Source organism: Crocuta crocuta, unplaced genomic scaffold (assembly GCF_008692635.1).
Source record: "Crocuta crocuta isolate KB4526 unplaced genomic scaffold, BGI_CrCroc_1.0 scaffold29, whole genome shotgun sequence".
Taxonomy (NCBI): Eukaryota; Metazoa; Chordata; class Mammalia; order Carnivora; family Hyaenidae; genus Crocuta; species Crocuta crocuta.
In genome coordinates this window covers 5,861,604-5,880,989 of record NW_027533280.1, presented here as the reverse complement: position 1 = coordinate 5,880,989, position 19,386 = coordinate 5,861,604, and the positions used below count along the sequence as shown (strand labels likewise).

The following is a 19,386-nucleotide window of genomic DNA, read 5'->3' as shown; positions in this document are numbered from 1 at the left end:
TGTTAATTTTTTGAGGAACCTCCACACTGTTTTCCAGAGGGGCTGCACCAGTTTACATTCCCACCAACAGTGTAGAAGGGTGCCCATTTCTTCACATCTTCGCCAGCATCTAGAGTCTCCTGATTTGTTCATTTTTGCCACTCTGACTGGCGTGAGGTGGTATCTCAGTGTGGTTTTGATTTGTATTTCCCTGATGAGGAGGGACGCTGAGCATCGTTTCATGTGTCTGTTGGCCATCTGGATGTCCTCTTTGGAGAAGTGTCTGTTCATGTCTTCTGCCCATTTCTTCACTGGATTGTTTGTTTTTTGGATGTGGAATTTGGTGAGTTCCTTATAGATTTTGGATACTAGCCCTTCATCTGATATGTCATTTGCAACTATCTTTTCCCATTCTGTCAGTTGCCTATTAGTTTTATTGATTGTTTCCTATGTTTTCTGCCTAAAAATAGACCACACTGATGATAATTGTTCCCAATAGGGAGGAGTGGGAAGATCAGGAGTAGTGATGAACAGGTATTTATCCTTACATTTAATGTTCTAAACTTTTAAAAATAGCTTTAAGAGCACGTGAGTGGCTCAGTCATTTAAGCATCTGACTTCGGCTAAGGTCATGATCTCACGGTTCGTGAGTTTGAGCCCTGCATCAGGCTCTGTGCTGACAGCTCAGAGCTTGGAACTTGCTTGTTTCAGATTCTATGTCTCCGTCTCTCTCTAGCCCTCCCCAACCTCGTGCTCTGTCTCTCTCACTCTCAAAAATAAATAAACATTTAAAAAATTTTAAAATAGCTTTACTGATGTATAATTAACACACTATAAAATTCACCTATGGAAAGCTTATTTATAGATTGTGCAGCCATCATCATAGTCTAATTTTAGAACATATTTATCACTCTAGAAAGAAACCTGTGCTCAGTAGCAGTTACTCCTCATTCTCTCCCCTCAGCTTCTTCGGCTCCTTTTTTTTCTGAATTTGCCTATCCTGTATGTAAATATAGATGAAATCATGTAATATGTCATCTTCTGTGACTGGCTTTTTTCATTTAGCATAATGTTTTCAAGGTTCTCTTATACTATAGTATGTATCACTGTTACTTTCCTTTTTATAAGTAATGGTCCATTGTATGGTGATAGCACATTTTATTTACCACCAAGCTCTATGCAAAACCACATTTCCTTATGCTAACATAGCTCCTTACTTTCCTCTTTGAAGATTCTTATCCTGCCCACTCTATCAGTTCCCTCTTCGTGTATAACTTCCTGACAAGTTTTTTTTTCATGAGATTTTTATTTAAGAAGATAGGTATTACACAGAAGAAGACACTCTAGTTAAATTTAGGTGGAATCTTTGTAAAGCATACCACAGTCGTCACTTCAGAGGTATATTCTGAATAGGAATTTCTGGGGTTTATAACTTGTAGAGATTGAGAGGATGTGGGATGAGAAAGATTTACCCTAGAATGGCCTAATTTCCTAATATGGGATGTAACAAAGGAAAACAGTGGTAACCTGAACAAGTATTTATTGCATTTTTTGTTCTGAGCTGTAGTCTAAAAATTTTACAGACTAGCAATCCTCGTGGTAACCCTGCAAGGTATTTATGATGTATTCGATTTATGGTTGAAAAAAACTGATGTTCATAGGGTAAAAATGTTATCCAAACTCACAGCTAAGAAAGAGGAGTAGAGATTCAAACCCAAATTACTTTGACTTCAAAGTCCAAGTGCTTTGGCCAACCTCTCTAATTAGACCTAGAGTAGTCCAGTGGTATGGGAAATGCTCTCTCTGGATATGAATTTTAGATTTCATTGTATTGAATTCAAGGGGCAGAAGGTCCAAAGCCCCAACAGACTATCCCTAAACCTGTAATGTCATATCTGGGAAAATATATTATTTTATTTTCATTGAGAGATGTCTTCTGAGACTACCTCTGCAAGGCCTTATAGGAAAGGAGCAGGTTCCCATAAATCTCCTCAGCCTTATCCACTGGTAACAATGAATTCTAGCTGTGGAGTTACTGCCTCTCTGAACCAAGCAAGATACAAGCAGCCAAAGTTTGAATTAAATCTAGCAAGCAACAGGATTGGCTGAAGCAGGATACTGGGAGGTACTTCTCACTTGGTTTACGTTTCCAGAGCTAGCCTGTCAGTCATTATTGAGAGAAGAATTCTGCCAATAGGAGTGGTGGAAAAGAGAAAGGAGTAATAGGAAGACAGGACAGGTAAAGAATAGGACTCAGAAGAAAATCCTGGATGTACTATATTCAAATTTGTGTATTTGGAAGGATTTTGTTGGCAGTATTATTTTTGGTGGCTAAAAACAACAACTCTGGGGACAAAATTCATGTCTATTAAAAATGGTTGATTAGCTATAGAATATTGTTAGCAACATACCATGGAATACTGTGCAGTCATGACAAAGAGTGGTTTAGAAATATACAGAATGACTTGGTGAACCTACCACTATGCAGATAAGAGCAAGATTCAAAGGAATGTGAATAATATGAGCTCATTTTTAAAAGATTACCCCAGAACATTTATATGTAATTACATGACTATGGAAAAGGGTACGGAAAGTTGTGTACCAAGTTAGCAGTGATTTCTAAGAACAGTGAGGAGAACTGCAATCAGTGAAGGAGGTGAAAAGAGAAGTAGGTAAGTGAAATAAATTAAGAGAGCATCTTATTAAAGGGAGGGAGTCCAAAATAAAAGGAGCATATAGGATAGGGTTTCATTTTGTAAAAGTGTTTGGTCTAGCCTTTCTGAAGATAACAGGGTTTACAGTTCAGAAATCAGGGGATAATGGATGCTTGATATCAGTGCTTCAGCACTTCACAGAGGCCACCCCTCTGGGGAGGGGTTAGGGGGTACCTTCAGACATTCTCATGCCTCAGTCTTTTACCTGGACACTTTTATACAAAGCCCAGGTCCCCAACTTCCAACTTTTCTCTCACAAAATCCTTCCTTCTCAGTGTAAGAATGTAACTTTACCTACATTGAAGACCGCTCATTTACAAGTTTAGTGAAGCTGTATAATCTTGTCTCAACCACTCTAGTGAAGAACAGGCCTTGAGTTTGACATTTAAAATAAAACCTCACTAAAGGGTTCTTCTACAAAGGCAAATTTTGCATCCCCTCATTAAACAAAAACTACTGATAGCTTGAAATGTCTATAATTATAGTTCATTATGTCATAGGTTTCAAAGATGTAGGTTCTGTTTCAGAGGTAAGATCAAGGTCAAACTGTTTAGCTCCTTCTGTCCTCTGCAGCTTCTGGAAGTGGAATGATTTTTTCATAACAGAACATAAGGTAGTGGATTGTGCATATTTATGGGGAAAGGTAATGGAAGATTCATTTTCCCATTACAAAGTAGTCACCTAGAGCCATAAGACATATATAATAGGGGATTAATAAAGATGCTTAGGGGCACCTGGGTGGCTCAGTCGGTTAAGCATCCAACTTTGGCCTACGTCATGATCTTGCTGTTACTGAGTTTGAGCCCCTCGTTGGGCTCTGTGCTGACAGTTCAGAGCCTGGAGCCTGTTTCAGATTCTGTGTCTCCTTCTGTCTCTATTTACCTCACCCCTCACACTCTGTCTCTCTCTCTCTCAAAAATAAACATTAAAACATTTTTTTAAAGTTCAAAAATTTTGATAGCTGTATGTCTAGAAGCAAGGTGAAAACTTATTTTTAAGTTGTTCAGCATTTTCACTGGTGGAGGAAGTTTGCCTTTTTAAAAAATTTTATTTTATGAAAATATTTCAGTGAGACTTTTGATCAATACCTCACCCTAAATGACAAAATTCTACTCAGGAATGTAGTTTCACCCCAGAGCTAACATCATACACAGTGATAAAAAGCTGAAAGCTTTTCCTCTAAGATTAGTAACAAGACAAGGATACTGATTCTAACTACTTTTATTCAACATAGTATTGGAAATCCTAGCCAGAGAAATTGAGCAAGAAAAATAAAAGGCATCCAGAAAAGAACTAAAGCCTCACTACTTGCAGATGCCATATAAAGACTCCACTAAGGTGCCTGGCTGGCTCATTTGGTAGAGCATGAGACTCTCAATCTCAGGGTCTTGAGTTCAAGCCCCGTGTTGGCTGTAAAGCTTACTCTAAACATTATTAATAATAAATAATAAAGACTCCAACAGAAAATTTAGAACTAATAAGTGAATTCAGTCAAGTTGCAGGATACAAAATCAATATACAAAATCAGTTATGTTTCTATACACTAATAATGAACTATCCAAAAAATTAAGAAAATAGCCCCATTTACAATTGTCTCAAAAAGAATAAAATACCTAGGAATAAATTTAACCAAGGAGGTGAAAGACCTATAACTAAAAACTATAAGATGTTGATGATAGACATTGAGGAAGACACAAAGAAATGTAAAGATATTTCATGCTCATGGGTTGGATGAATTAATATTGTTTATTTTTTTTAATGTTTATTTTTGAGAAAAAGAGAACATGAATGGGGGACAGGCAGAGAGAGAGGGAGACACAGAATCTGAAGCAGGCTCCAGGCTCCAAGCTGTCAGCACAGAGCCTGATGTGGGGCTCGAACCCATGAGCCACAAGATCATTCATTACCTGAGCTGAAGTTGGATGCTTAACCAACTGAGCCACCTAGGCACTCCAAGAATTAATACTGTTAAAATGCTGATACTATCCAAAGAAATCTACAGGTTCTGTTCAGTTTCCTACAAAAATTCCACAGCATTTTTATGTAGAAGTAGAACAAATAACCTAAAATTTGTGTGGAACCACAAAAGTAATCGAAACAACCTTAAGAAAGAAGAACAAAGTTCGAAGCATCACACTTCCTGATTTCAAACTATATTACAAAGCTATAGTAATCAAAACAGTATGGCATTGGCGTAAAAATAGACATCTAGGTCAGTGGAACAGAATAGAAAGCCCAGAAATAAACTCACACATATAGTCAATTAATATATGACAGTAAAGCCACAAATAGGCAATGGGGAAAGGACAGTCTCTTAAATAAATGATCTTGGGAAAACTATACAGTCAACTTGCAAAAGAATGAAGCTGGACCACTATCATACCCATACACAAAAATTAACTTTTTTTTAATGTTTTTTAAAATTTCTTTCTTTTTTTTTTTTTTTAATTTTTAATGTCTTATTTATTTCTAGGAGAGAGAGAGAGACAGCGTGAGCAGGGGAGGGTCAGAGAGAGAGGGAGTCACAGACTGAAACAGGCTCCAGGCTCTGACCTGGCAGTCAGCACAGAGCCCAACGCGGGGTTCAAACCCACGAACCGCGAGATCATGACCTAAGCGAAAGTCGGATGCTTAACCAACTAAGCCACCCAGGCGCCCCTTAAAATTTATTTCTGAGATAGAGAGTATGAGCAGGGGAGAGTCAGAAGGAGAGGGAGACACAGAATCCGAAACAGGTTCCAGGCTCTGAGCTAGCGGTCAGCACAGAGCCCGACACGGGGCTCGAACCCATGAACCGTGAGATCATGACCTGAGCCGAAGTCGGACGCCCAACCAACTGAGCCACCCAGGCACTCCCTCACAGAAATTAACTTAAAATTGATTAAAGATTTGAATGTAAGACCTGAAACCATACAATTCCTAGAAGGAAACATAGGCAGTAAGCTTCTTGACATTGGTCTTGTTAGTGCTCTTTTGGATTTGACACCAAAAGCAAAGGCAACAAAAACAAAAATAACTAAAACTACTTCAAACTAAAAGCTTCCACAGCAAAGGAAAAGCAACTACTGAATGGGAGAAAATATTTGCAAATTGTGTACTTAATAAGGAGTTAATACCCCAAATATGTAAAGAACTCATACAACTAAAGAGGAGTAAAACAACCTAATAAAAAAATGGGAAGAGGGTCTGAATAGACATTTCTTCCAAAGAAGAGCTACCAGTGGGCACCTGGGTGGCTCAGTTGGTTAAGTGTCCAACTCTTGATTTTGGCTCAGGTCATGATCTCCATGTTCATGGAATTGAGCCCTGCATTGGGTTCTGTGCTCACTGTGTGGAGCCTGCTTGGAATTCTTTCTCTCCCACTCTGTTTGCCCCTCCCCCGCTCAGGTGCATGTGCACGTGCGCACGCTCTCTCTCTTTCTCCATATAAAATTTATAGGGGCACCTGGGTGGCTCAGTTGGTTAAGTGTCCAACTTTGGCTCAGGTCATGATCTCACAGCTTCTGAGTTCCACCCCACTTCAGGCTCTGTGCTGACAGCTTGGAGACTGGGGCCTGCTTTAGAGTCTGTCTGTCTCTCTGCCCCTCCACCACTCACGTTCTGTCTCTCTCTGTCTCTCAAAAATGAACAAACAGTAAAAAAAGTTTTTTAATGTAGAAAAAAAATGGCCAACAGGTTCATGAAAAGGATCTCAGTATCACTTATCAGGGAAATGCAAATCAAAACTATAATGAATTATCACCCTATACCTGTTAGAATGATTATTTAAAAAAAAATACATGAACTAACAAGTGCTGGCGAGGTTGTGTACAAAAGGGACCCCTTGTATACTACTGGTGGGAATGTAAATTGGTGAATACACTATGGAGGTTCCTCAAAAAAGTTAAAAGTAGAACTAAACATATGACTTAGTAATTCCACTGCTGGCTATCCAGAGGAAACAAAAACACTACCTTGAAAAGATACCTGCACCTTCATGTTCACTGGAGCATATTGACAATAGCCAAGACATGGAAGCAGCCTATGTGTTATCAATGGATGAATGGATAAAGAAAATGTGATAATATATATGTATATTTACTATTTATACAAGAGTATTTTATATGTATACACGTGTATATATACACAATAATATATACATATATACAAATACATGTATATACAAATATATATAATATTATTCAGCAAGAAAAAAGGAAATTTGCCATGTGTAACAACATGGATAGACCTTGAGAGAATACTGATAAGTGAAATGTCAATAGTGAAAGACCTATACCATATGTTCTCAATTATATGTGGAATCTAAAAACAAACAAAAACCAAAAATACCTCAGAGATAGAACAAATGAAAAGTTGCCAGAGGCAGGATATGAGGGGGTTGGTGAAATGGGTGAAGGCAGGCAAGAGATGCAGACTTTCAATCATGGAATAAATAAGTCCTGGGGATATAATATACAGCATAATGACTAATTAATACTGTATTATATATTTGAAAGTTACTAAGAAAGTAGAACTTAAATGTTCTCATAAGAAAAAAAATTATATAACTGTGTATGGTGATACATGTTAGCTTACTGTGATAATCATTTCAAAATATATCCAAATAGGAATTTGTTGTACACCTGAAACTAATATGTTATATGTCAATTATATATCAAGAAAAATAAAAAATAAGCTTAAGAAATGAAGTTTGAACATACAAGAAGCTAAATTTTTGTCAAAGTAATTTTAGTTTAGCTTTGTCTCTGTTGTGAATGGAAAAAATGGCCCAAGACATAGACTGATGTCTATAGATGCATATAAGGAGTTCAAAAGAAATGTGGAAGAGTAAGTAGTAAAACATTTAGTATATTAAATAAATAAAACCTCAGTTACTAAAATGAATAATAAAAGTGAATGAACCCCTCCTCCTACATTGTTGTTTGTTCACATGAGGGTATGATGACGTGATTTAGGTTTTCAGTAAATCATTAAAAACATTTTTTTGTCCCTTTTCACTGGTCCCCAGAGAATGTGGTGGAATCTGATTCCAGATAATGAGGATATTATCACAAGAACTCCTACAGGAACCAGAAAAGATGTTGGGTCAGGTCAAAAAGGAGAGAAATGGCCTATCTAAGTCACCAGTGGGGAATGACCCCTGGACTCTTAGAAGTATTAATACATATCTGCAGCATCCAAATGTTTTTTTTTCCCACATTGTAATTTCCCTTTGTTCCTCAAAACCACAAATCTAGATTAAAAACATAGAGCCTGGATGGGGCTGTGCTTTGAGGAACTAAGGGAAGAGCCTGGGTCTCCGCTGGCCTAAGGCAGCACAGAAAGGACAGTAAGTTGCCCAGGAAAGACTGGTAAAAGATAGCAGTGAGTCACCTTAGGAAAGTGGCTGGCTGTTGACTACTGACACAGATGGTTGGATAGTGCTACAAGTATTCATCAGAATCCCTCAGATGGGGAGGGGAGTCAGGTGAAAAGGTATACTTTCTTGAGTACACGCAATGCAGAATTGTCACCTGAGCTTTACAAGAAACTTGGACCCTTGAACTTGGAGACTTCATACCCCAAGTTACATCTGCTTTCTTCTGCCCACATTAAAAGTGGCCTCCCCTACTGTAGGCTATCATAATCTGGTTCAAACTTCATTTGCTGGAATTTGAAATTTTATAAACTTTTTATTACTTGACAATGTATAAATGTTTAGCAGTCAATATTGCATCTGAGTAAGATTTCAGTTGTGTTAAGGAGTAGCAAAAGACATTCTGCCCAGGGAATGAATCTGGCTCTATATTTTATGGTTAGCACTATTTAATTATTCACTGGATAAACATTTATTAAGCATCTACGATGTGCTGAGCCTATACCACTAAATAAGATGACCATTCCATGATGTCAGGATGTAATAGGAGAAAAGACATTTTCATCAATAATGATTACACAATTTTGGAATTCATAATAGAGGTCATTTAAGGGCATATACATATTGAGTGTCTTCCCCATCACTTTTACCACAGGAAAAAGCTCATAAGGAAATGGAAAATGAAGACTGAGTCATACTTGAGGAGAGATTCAGGTTCCACCATTTACCAGTTCTAGAGCAAATTTTCTTTGCTTCCTCATGAACAAGATGAGGGTTTCATGTGGAAGTTGGGAAGATTAAGTTGAAACAATGAATGCAAAATATTTAACACAGTTTCTAGCACAGAATGAATAACACTAATATTACAATTGCTTTGTGCTATCTTCACAGAGAAGTATCTACCACCTCTAAGCTCCATTACCTTTAATTGGAGAGATGCCTTTGGATGTCACTCAATAAGTTATTAATTTCAACAAATTAAAAAAATAGACAAAATATGTAGCACTGTGGTAGGGACCTCTGTACTGTTATAAAATTAGTATAAATACAGTTTGCTAAGTCTACATGATGTTCATCAGACATGAGACATTTGGAGGTCTGAAATTCATCCCATGAAGATTAGTAAAGAGAAAATGCTATGAAAGCTGCTTTAGAAGAAAAAGAAATGAAACCTTTTGGGTAAAAAGGGAGGATGACTATAGGAAGGTCTTGGAAATACTAGGAAGTAATAAATTGGATATACATACATCATATTAAACATCTGCCAGATTTGAAAAAGTACATTACTTCAACACTTGCCCCTTGACTTTGGGACAATCAGGGTCTTCTGGATTACAAGGTATAGTACATCCCACAGAGTCCCAGAAGAAAGTGGACCCAATAACTATGGCAGGTGGAATCTGAAGAGATGTACTGAATAGAGTTTTATTTATTTTTGGATTTAAACACTCCTCGTTTTCTGAATGCACATTTATAGGGCAAATTAAAATGCTACATTAAAAACTGTCCTCATAATATGTAGTGGTATTGCAATGAAAATCTAAGTGAAAGTAATAAATGCAGGAACATGTGGTAATGTATGTCAAACAACTTAGATGAAAGTTGGCATGTCCTAAAAAAGCTGCTGGTGAATGGAAAAAGTGGCCCAAGACAAAGACTGATGTCTATAGATGCATATGAGGAGTTCAAATGAAATGTGGAAGAGTAAGAAGTAGTAAAATAAAACATTTAGTATATTAAATAAATAAAACCTCAGCTACTAAAATGAATAATAATAGTGGATGAATCCCTCCTCCTACATTAGTATGTTTTTATAGACTGAATAATTCTAGTTAGAGCCACTGGAGCTGTCAATTCCCACTTCACCTTTACCTCCCTGAGCCTCTCATTCCCACTCAGTGCTTGAGATGTGTGATATATTTGACTTCTTCCTCCTACTATTTGTCTTAGGACTCTCATATCTCCTCTTCTTCTTCCTCCTTCTCCTCTTCCTCTTCTTCTGATGGAGCCTCTTTGGCTGCATCTTCTGCAGCAGGTATTTCAGGCTCTGGTTCTGGGCGCTTTAACGCAGCCTCTTCTGGACCCTTTTCTGTGGGTTCTGGAGGAGCTTCTTTTGAATGTCCATGAAGGATGGTGACACAAACAATTATCGATAATAATACTATGCCCAAAAGTATCGGGAGTAATATGAGCAAATGGTCTAAGAATTTTTTTTCATCTTTGTGAACAGTGGTAGTGTTTTGAGTTTCATCTGGGTGTGGTGCCCTAGGAGTCCACGCTACCCCCATTTCCTGCAGCTTTGCAGTTGGGCGGGGCATAGCCAGCCTCACAATGGCAGTGCTTTAAATTGTTGCAAACTCCTTTCCCATTACACATTTCTTTTGGTTCACAGTTGTAGCTGAGCACAGCATGACCAATGCAGGAGTGATGCATACAGATTTTGTCTGGGGCACAAAGAGTGCCATTGTGCACATGTCCATCATCAGGGATATCAGTAACATAATAGGCATCCATGCTCCAGCAGAAATCATCTTTATGAGGAACCTGAATCATTGTTTGATTAGGCTTAATTTCTGGTAAGTGTCTAATATTTGTACATATAATTTTCCCACAATATTTGTTTTCATCTTCACATTTAACATATTCTGAGTGAGGTGATGTGGGAAGGCCACAGTTTCCAAATCGGTCCCCTTTGGTATTAATGGAAATGTAACAGTCTTCTGGGGCAGATCTTGCAGGGGACCCAAAAACATGTAGACAATGAGTATCAGGGGTCCTACAAACACCTGCAACAGAATAGTGAACTCTTTCACAAGGTGTACCATCTTGCTTGTATGTGTCATAGGGGCATATGTCAGTGGTACCGTCGCAATATTCAGGGAGGTCACACTCTCCAAAAGCAGGACGACACATGAATCCCTTTTGTGCAAATCCACATGTTTCATTACAGCAGGGTCCAGGATTACACTTTGCATTTTCTTTCAGCCTACATGTTTGGTCACAGCACTGGTTATTACCACAGTCGGGTCCACAGTCACACTCTTCCTTGTCCTCCAAGACACCATTTCCACACTCTGTATTCCTACGCAGGCGACCTTGGGGCCGAGGCTTGTTAAATAGGCAGGTCCCTTTGTGTTCCCGGAGGAACTGGTAGAAGTAGTCAGAGCTGCAGTTGCTGAAGCCACCTTCTTTGGTGATATTTTCGTGCATGAGGCACAAGTGTTTATCCTCACAAACGCAGGCTGAGTGGTCATGCCGAATACCCAAGTTGTGCCCAAGCTCGTGGGCCATGAGCGCTGCAGACAGGAGGACATCTTCATGATGGAAGGCTTCAACAGCTGCTGCAAGGCCACTTGAACAGGCGCCATTGAGAAATGCCTGTCCCACATCTCCTTCAGGATGATGTCCAACGATCATGTGGGCAACGTCGTACTTCACACGATGGGAGAGCTTCTCCTGTCTCCAGCTGTTGAAATTCCTGAGTGTAACTTGCAAGTCCGCTGGGACTTCTATGAGGTCCTCCTCGGTCCAGATCTCCATTCCAGCCAGCACCACCTCTGTGTTTATTCCCCTAGTGAAGCTGTTGGCCAGAACGGTGATGTCCATTACCCTCTGGACTGTCTCACTGACGTTACTGCCCCACATTTGGAACCGCTGGTTGTCGACCACGACAAACATCTCCACGTACTTGGTGTGTGACCACGAGGAGGGCAGTGCCTGTGGACTGCGAGGCTTCCGGCTCGCCTGGTGCCGGCTGGCAGACACCACTTGGCTGCCTTTGGAAGTGACCCCACAGGAGACTCGAGCTTGGTGTGCCATGGTGTACAACACATGTTCAAAGTGTTTTGAAGTGTCCTTGGGCTTAATGCCATAGGGATTCCCCTCCTTAATCAGGATGCCCCTGAGGCCTGAACAGGTGTTAAGAGAAACAAAAGAACCTGGGACTCCTTCTATGTAGCCCTCATAGTGACAGTCATGTGAGATGAAAGGCATTTCTTGCCGCAGGACACCACTGTGGTAGCTGAAGACTGGAAAATTCTTCACAAAGTAGTCTCTCTTCACCTTCAGGTGAATCACCCATTTCTGGTCCTGCATAAATATCATATAGGATGCCTTTCCCACTAGGTCTTCCTTTCCCTTGACTGTCAGACTCTTGGGGAAGACTATTTCATAAGAAGAGTAATATACAGATCCCAGGTCACAGTACAAGGTTGGCAGGAAAATCAGCGCCAACGCTAGCATGATCCCTAACCCGACACACGGAGGTCCTGGCACTAGTGCCCACCTGGAACCCTTCATTTGGGAAGCCCAAGTCTGAAGCACTCTGCCAGCCTCATGCATAACCACTTGGTATTTCTGCAGACAAGACAAGAAGGAGGTAGAGTGTCTCACAGAGGCTGCCACTGACATGGCCGTTGTGAATCAATTGATGGTGTGTGGCCTGTGTCCATTAGCACCAGCTCTCCCTGACACACAGACCCTCAGTCAAAGCATTAGCTCCAGATCTATGCTGGCTGTGTGAAGGTTGGCTGCTGCCTACTTCTGAGAGGCACAGCCTCTGGCTGTGTCCTTTCCAGTCTTTCTGATCTCTCTGTAATCCTTCAGATAGTGTCCTTTCTCTGTGACTTCTTCCACAGCATCAGCTTTGGTGCTCCTTGGATAAAGTCCTTTTGACACGATGGGGTGATGAAATTATGAATGGCGGCTAACTCTAAAATGCAAGACCATACCTTGAAAATGGAATCAAAACCTGCATGTCTTCTTCAACTGTGCCACACGGAACGCCCCGCCCCCACCCCTCCTGTCGTCCGTTGCTTGGCTAACTCCAATGTTCCAGACCAGGGGGCTTAGACATCTTTGGTGGGCACACTCTGTTGCTCACTTCCCCTCTTCTAAACCTCTTGCTCTGTAACACGTGTTCTTTATCCCTCAATGAGGTATTATACTGATATGCACACCTCCCAGGCCAGTCTGTTAGATAAGGCAAATGAAGTGGCGGCCCTGTGCTGCAGGACAGACCCAAGTGGGCTGGTTGACCACTAAAAAAAGAACAGCTGAGCCAGACACACAGGACAGTATTTTATGATTACATTCATATGATGTTCCTCAAAGAGTCAAGTTCATAGAGACAGAAACTAGCATAGAGATGACCAGGAGCTGGGGAAAAGAGTAATGGGGAGTTATTATTTAATGGGTACAGAGCTGCAGTTTGGGATGATGAAAAGTTCTAGAAATGGATGGTGGTGACGGTTGCACAACAGTGTGAATGTACTTAATGCCACCAAACTGTATACTTAAAAACAGTTAAGATCGTTAATGTTGTGTATATTTTACTCAGGGAGAGAAACAGCTGTGTGTGTACAACCCCAATGAAGTAATCAACAGTTTTAGCTCCACAGAAGTCGCCCATTTACCTTTCATTGCCAATCATACACCCTCCTGCTTCAGAGAGAACCATGATCCTGTCTCTTATGGTAACTACTTTCTCACTTTTTAAATTGTTTTGCTTCCTAAATAGGCATCCCAGAATTGTGTGACTTTAGATTACTTGTCTTTTAGTGACACCTTTATTGAGCTACAACTCACATACTATAGTAGTCATGGTTTAAAGAGTATAATCCAGTGGTTTGTAGCATGTTCAGAAAATTATGCATTCTTTGCCACAGTCGAGTTTGGAGCATTTTCCTCACCCTCAAAGGAAAGCTCTCGTATTCATTAGCAGTCCCTCTCCATTGTTCCCTCCCCTGAGTCCCTGGCCAACACTAGTGTACCTTCCAACTTTATGACTGTTTGTTCTGGGCATTTCATAGCAATGGATTTTCTNATACTATAGTAGTCATGGTTTAAAGAGTATAATCCAGTGGTTTGTAGCATGTTCAGAAAATTATGCATTCTTTGCCACAGAAGACCGTGTGGTCTTCTGTGACTGCCCTATTTCACCTCACATCTTTTCAAGGAGGAGCCATGTTGTAATATGTATCTGTACTGTGTTGCATTTTGGCCAAATAATATATGCTTTTTGAATGAGTAAATCAATGTACCACATTTTATTTTTTGACCCATCAGTCAATGACCATTTTTATTGTTTCCACTTTTGGGCTATTGTGAGTAATCCTGCTGCTATGGTCATTTGAGTACAAGTTTTTTCATGGACAAATATTCTCATTTGCTTTGGGTAGGTACTTGGGAGTGGAATTGTTCAGTCATATGTTAAGTCTGTTTAGCCTTTTGAGGAACTGCCCAACTGTTGTCTAACGCAGCTACATGATTTTACATCCCTGGCAGCAGTAAATGAGGATTCCAGTTTCTCCACATCCTCACTGACATTCGTTCCTGCCTGTCCTTTTGATTTTAGCCATCCTAGTGGATGTGAAGTGGTATCTCATCGTACTTTTGATTTGCACTTTTTTGGTAATTAGTGATATTGCACAGTCTCCTTCCTATTCTTATTGATCATTTATTTCTTCTTTGGAGAGATGTCTGTTCACATGCTGTGCCCTTTTAAAATTGGGTGTCTTTTTCTTCTTGAGTCGTGAGAGTTCTTAATATTGTCTGGGTATTAGTCTCTATCACATAGATGATCTACAAGTATTGTCTCCCAACCCATTGTCTTTTCACTTCCTCAGTGCTGTGTTTCTCTCTGAGCAGACAACTATCTCATTTTTTTCCTTCTTCTTTTAATGTGTTAAAACACACAGAACATAAAATATAGCATTTCTAAGGGCACACTTCACTGGTATTAAATACATCAATAATGTTGTGCTACCACCACCACTATGGATCTCCAGGACTCTTTTCATCTTATAAGTGAAACTCCATAGTCATTAAGCTGTAAGTCCCCGGGGCCCCCTTGCCTCTGTCCCCTTGCAGCCACCATTCTACTTTCTGTGTCGGTGATTGTGACTGCTCTGAGTACTTCCTGTGAGTGGAATCACAACAATATTTGTCTTTTGGGGACTGGCCTATTTTGCTTAGCATAATTTCTTCAAGGTCTATCTGTGTTGTGGCACGCATCAGGATTTCTTTTCTTTCTAAGAGTGAATAATGTTTCATTGTATGTGTATACCACATTTTGCTTATCTGTTCATTTATCGTTTGTCAGTGGACACTTAGATTGCTTCTGTGTTTTAGCTACTGTGAATAGTGCTGCTAAGCACATGGACATACAGATCTCTCTTCCAGACCCTGCTTTCAGCTCATTTGGGTATATACCCAGAAGTGGAATTGCCGAACCATACAGGAATTCTATTTCCGATCTTTTGAGGAACTGCGACACTGTATTCCGCAGTGGCTGTATCATTTTATATTGTCACCAATAGCACACATGGATTCCAATTTGCTCCACATCCTCTCCAACACTTGTTATTTTCTGATTTTTTGGACAGTAGCCATCCTCATGGGTGTGAGGTGGTACCTCACTATACTTTTGATTTGCATTTCCCTAATGATTAGTGATGTTGAGCATCTTTTTATGTGCTCAGAGTCCATTTGTGTATCTTCTTTGCAGACATGTCTTTCAAGTCCTTGGCCCAGTTTTCGAATCAGGTTGTTGATTTTGTAGTTGTTGAGTTTTAGGAGTTTTTCTGTATATTCTGGATATTAATCCCTTCTCGGATACTTGATTTGCCAGTATTTCCTCCCATTCTGTGGGTAGCGTTTTACTGTGTTAATAGTGTTTTTTGATGGAGAAGATCTAAAAATTTTCATTAAGTCCATTTTGTCTATTTTTTTGTAGCCTGTGTCTTTGGTGTCATATGTTGGAGAAATCTTTGCCAAATCCAGTGCTGTGAAACTTTTGCCTTCTCTTTTCTTCTAAGAGTTGATAGCAAGGCAAGTCCTGTGAGTGAGGATTTTCTGGGGAAGTGCCAGACGTGTAAATTAGTTACAGTTCTATGGCCATGGGGCTTTTGAAGAAGCTCCAAACTGTTCTGCCCCTTGCACTGGATGCTAGGCTGCCTGTTTTCACAGCTACCGCTGTTGATATGATGTGGTTTTTCAAGGCTACCGGGGACCTGAGGGAGAAGGGGGGTATGGGACTAGGGCAATTAAAACTTCACAGAGTTCACTTCTCTAACCAAGACTCAGCTGCTTTACTGTATTTGTTTTTGAACAAACCAGCGTCTCATGGTTCTGTCTTGGATTAATTTCCTTACTTGCAAGTAACTTCCTTTGACTATTTTTGCTTGTGTTGTAACTGCTTTTATAGAGGAGGGGTTTTGGGGGGGGACTTTGCTTTCACCTTTTGGAAGTCTTCCCTTTTTACCTCTTACCTTCCTGTGAATTCAGGGGAATGCAGTGTGGCCTCTTTTGCTCCACATGGTATTAAGTTTACACTTAACTCTTTTTGGATGCTGCCATAGCTCACTCCTTTCCACGTTGTTCTACACTTGCATTTCTCTGTGTGGATCAGTCACAACATTCACTGGATTATCTGTGAACATGGGATTCTTTTCTTTTGGAATACTATGAAGAGTGCTTCTGTGACCATTATTGTCCAGTAACATGATGCCAATAAGCAGAAATTTCTGGGGTATTTGCCAAGGAGTAAAATAGCTCAGTTACAGGGTACTTGAGAAACTGAATGTAACTGCAAAGTAAAACATGCTGTTTGAAAGCGCATGGCAGTGAACACTTCTGAAGCAGTTTATGAGCGTTTCCGCTATTCCACAGCAATACTTGGAGTTTTCAGTTTTATATGGCCAATCTTTAGGTGTGTGGTGGTATCTCTTTGTGGCTATATCATCTGTATTTTTCTGAATACTGATGACGTTGAACACTTTCACAGATGTTTGTTTGACTCATCCTTTACATTTCAGCTCCAGTAGAATGAGTTTTCATTCCCATCCATCCATCCAAGTAACTCTCCGTTGTCAAATCAAAGATCACCACTCAGTCCTCACCTTATGGGCCCATTGACAGCATTTAAAAGATTATGGGTAGATTCTGCCTTGCCTTTTAAAATAATCACCCTGCCTGCTGGGTGGAAAGTAGGCTATTCCACCAGGGTGGAAACAGAGAGCTCAGCTAGAGATTGCATTTGGCAAAGAGGGAGCTGACAATGGCTTGCAGTGCACTGAGAGTGGGGTGGTGGTGGTGATGATGAGATCACGTTCTGGATATGTTGAAGTTACAGCCAAGAGAATTTGCGGATGGATGGGTTTTGAAGTGTAAAACTCTTCCAGAAGCATATTCTTTCTTGGTTTTCAGGAAGGCATTTTCTCCTGGCGGTACCTCCACCATACCAGCCACTTCTCCCACTTCTTTCCTGAATCCTCATCTTATCAATACCTACACAGTCCTCAGATCTGTTCCTTTCTTTCACTTTCTTCTTTATTTATTTAAAAATTTTTTTTTTAATTTACTTATTTTGAGAGAGAGAGACAAAGAGAGAGAGGAAGGAGCAGAGAGAGACAGAGACACAGAAACTGAAGCAGGCTCTGGGCTCTCAGCTGTCAGCACACAGCCTGACATGGGGCTCATGGACTGTGAGATCATGACCTGAGCTGAAGTCAGATCCTTAACCGACTGAGCCACCTAGGTACCCCGACTTTCTTCTTTTAAAAAAGTTTACTGTTTACTCTCAGAGAGTTCTTCCTGGTTGGATTCGTTAGGCTAGGAGAACACAAGACTCAGTGCTTACACAGCACTCATGCTGTTAGCATCCAAGGAGAAGAAAAGAACTTTCACAGTGCTTAGGAAAAGTAATCTATTGCTTTCTCTTATGCTTGAGTTGTTTTGTAAAACACTACTAGACATCTACAGTGGTCATCAAAACAGCGAACATGATAAGAAAGGTGATATTAAAAATTGTATCTGTCTTGGGGGCGCCTGAGTGGCTCAGTGGGTTAGGTGACTGACTTCAGTTCAGGTCGTGATTTCATGGTTCGTGAGTTTGAGCCCCGCTTTGGGCTGTCTGCTGACAGCTCAGAGCCTGGAGCCTGCTTCAGGTTCTGTGCTTCCCTCTTTCTCTCTGCCCCTCCCCTGAATATGCTCTGTCTCTTTCTCTCTGTCAAAATAAATAAACAGTAAAAAAAAATTATATCTGTTTTGGAAAAAAATCATCAATAAAACTAACATAAAATTAACAGTTTATTTTTCTAGATGTGTATTATTGTAGAAAATATAAATACTTCAGTAGAGAATGAATAGTTGGGGGATCTGATGTACTTGGTATCATTTTGTTGCAAAAGTTGTATAAAGAGATTTCTGTCTGTGGCCTTTCCTTAAATCATGACACATCAGTTACCTCCAAGTTGGAGTCCATTCTGATTTTTACAAAGCACAGAATTGGTAGCCTTTGCTTTATTTCACATACTTAATTGCATAGCTGTATTTTTCTAATGCCGTAGCTTACCTGTGGATCATAAAGGAAGCTGTGGGTGGAAAAGGGGTCAGTGGATGGTATGAGGGAGGGCCTTCTCTCCTGTACCTTTTTTATTTCTGTTTTTCTTGGGAAATTGTCTGCACTGACACCCCACTCGTGATTATTTGGCCACTGGAAACGCATTACTAGAAGAAATGCCGCAGCTTCAGAGATCACTTTTTTGTATCTCCTATAGGTTTCTTTCCATTTCTCCACTAACGCATGAGTCCCTCCAGAATTTGAGGTTCTGAGAACATGTTGCTTGAGTAAACACGTTGCTCACTCTCAAAGTACTAATTGGAGATTTCACTCAAGGAAGGACAAGGATGGGTACTCCCTGTTCTCTAGAAACCATCACTTGATGGTCTGTTTCAGACTGACTCCCCTCATAGTTCTTTCTATGAGTATCCTCAAAGGGAACCCATGTTTCCTTCAAAAATGTAGAGAAAGGTATGCTGGAGCAGTTTCAAGAGCCTCCCTGGAGCTGTGATGGTTGAACCAAGCAAGGGTGGGGAAGGGTTAGGTCATTTGGTGCAATCATAAGCTCAGAGCTGGAAGTGGCCATGGCGTAGTGAGGACACAGCTCCTTCCTGTCAGACATAGGTGAGGAAAGAGGGCATGCTTGTTTTCAAAAGTCATAGGAGACAGTGGCTGGAAATGGACAGGAGGACCCAGTTGTCACACCCTTTAATGGCACACCAAGTTTACATCTTCTGCTCTAGAAAACCGAGAGAGCAGTGGAAGTTCCTGAACTCCAGACTGTGGTGACGAGATCAGTGTCTGGAGAAGCTTAGGAAGGCCTTTAGAAAGCCGGTCTTGTAGTTTACAGCAGTAAAACGGGCAGGTAGTTGTAATCACTTGGTCAGCCATGATTCCACCTCTGATATTTCCTTTGTAGATGTTAAAACTTGGGGCGCCTGGGTGGCTCAGTCGGTTGGGCGTCCGACTTCAGCTCAGGTCATGATTTCAAGGCT

At 40.4% G+C, this 19,386-nt stretch overlaps 2 protein-coding genes across 2 annotated transcripts in view; one reads left to right on the top strand and one right to left on the bottom strand.

The window, feature by feature from the left end:
• Positions 1–19,386, top strand: part of TMEM116 (transmembrane protein 116) — a 117,510-nt gene that overhangs the window by 89,825 nt on the left and 8,299 nt on the right. The gene's annotated exons all lie outside the window — the stretch shown is intronic.
• On the bottom strand, positions 10,005–12,500 carry LOC144218213 (disintegrin and metalloproteinase domain-containing protein 1a-like). Its single transcript, XM_077748077.1, is given in 3 exon segments — positions 10,005–10,320; positions 10,322–12,473; positions 12,476–12,500. Coding segments are annotated over 3 exon segments (2,493 nt in total).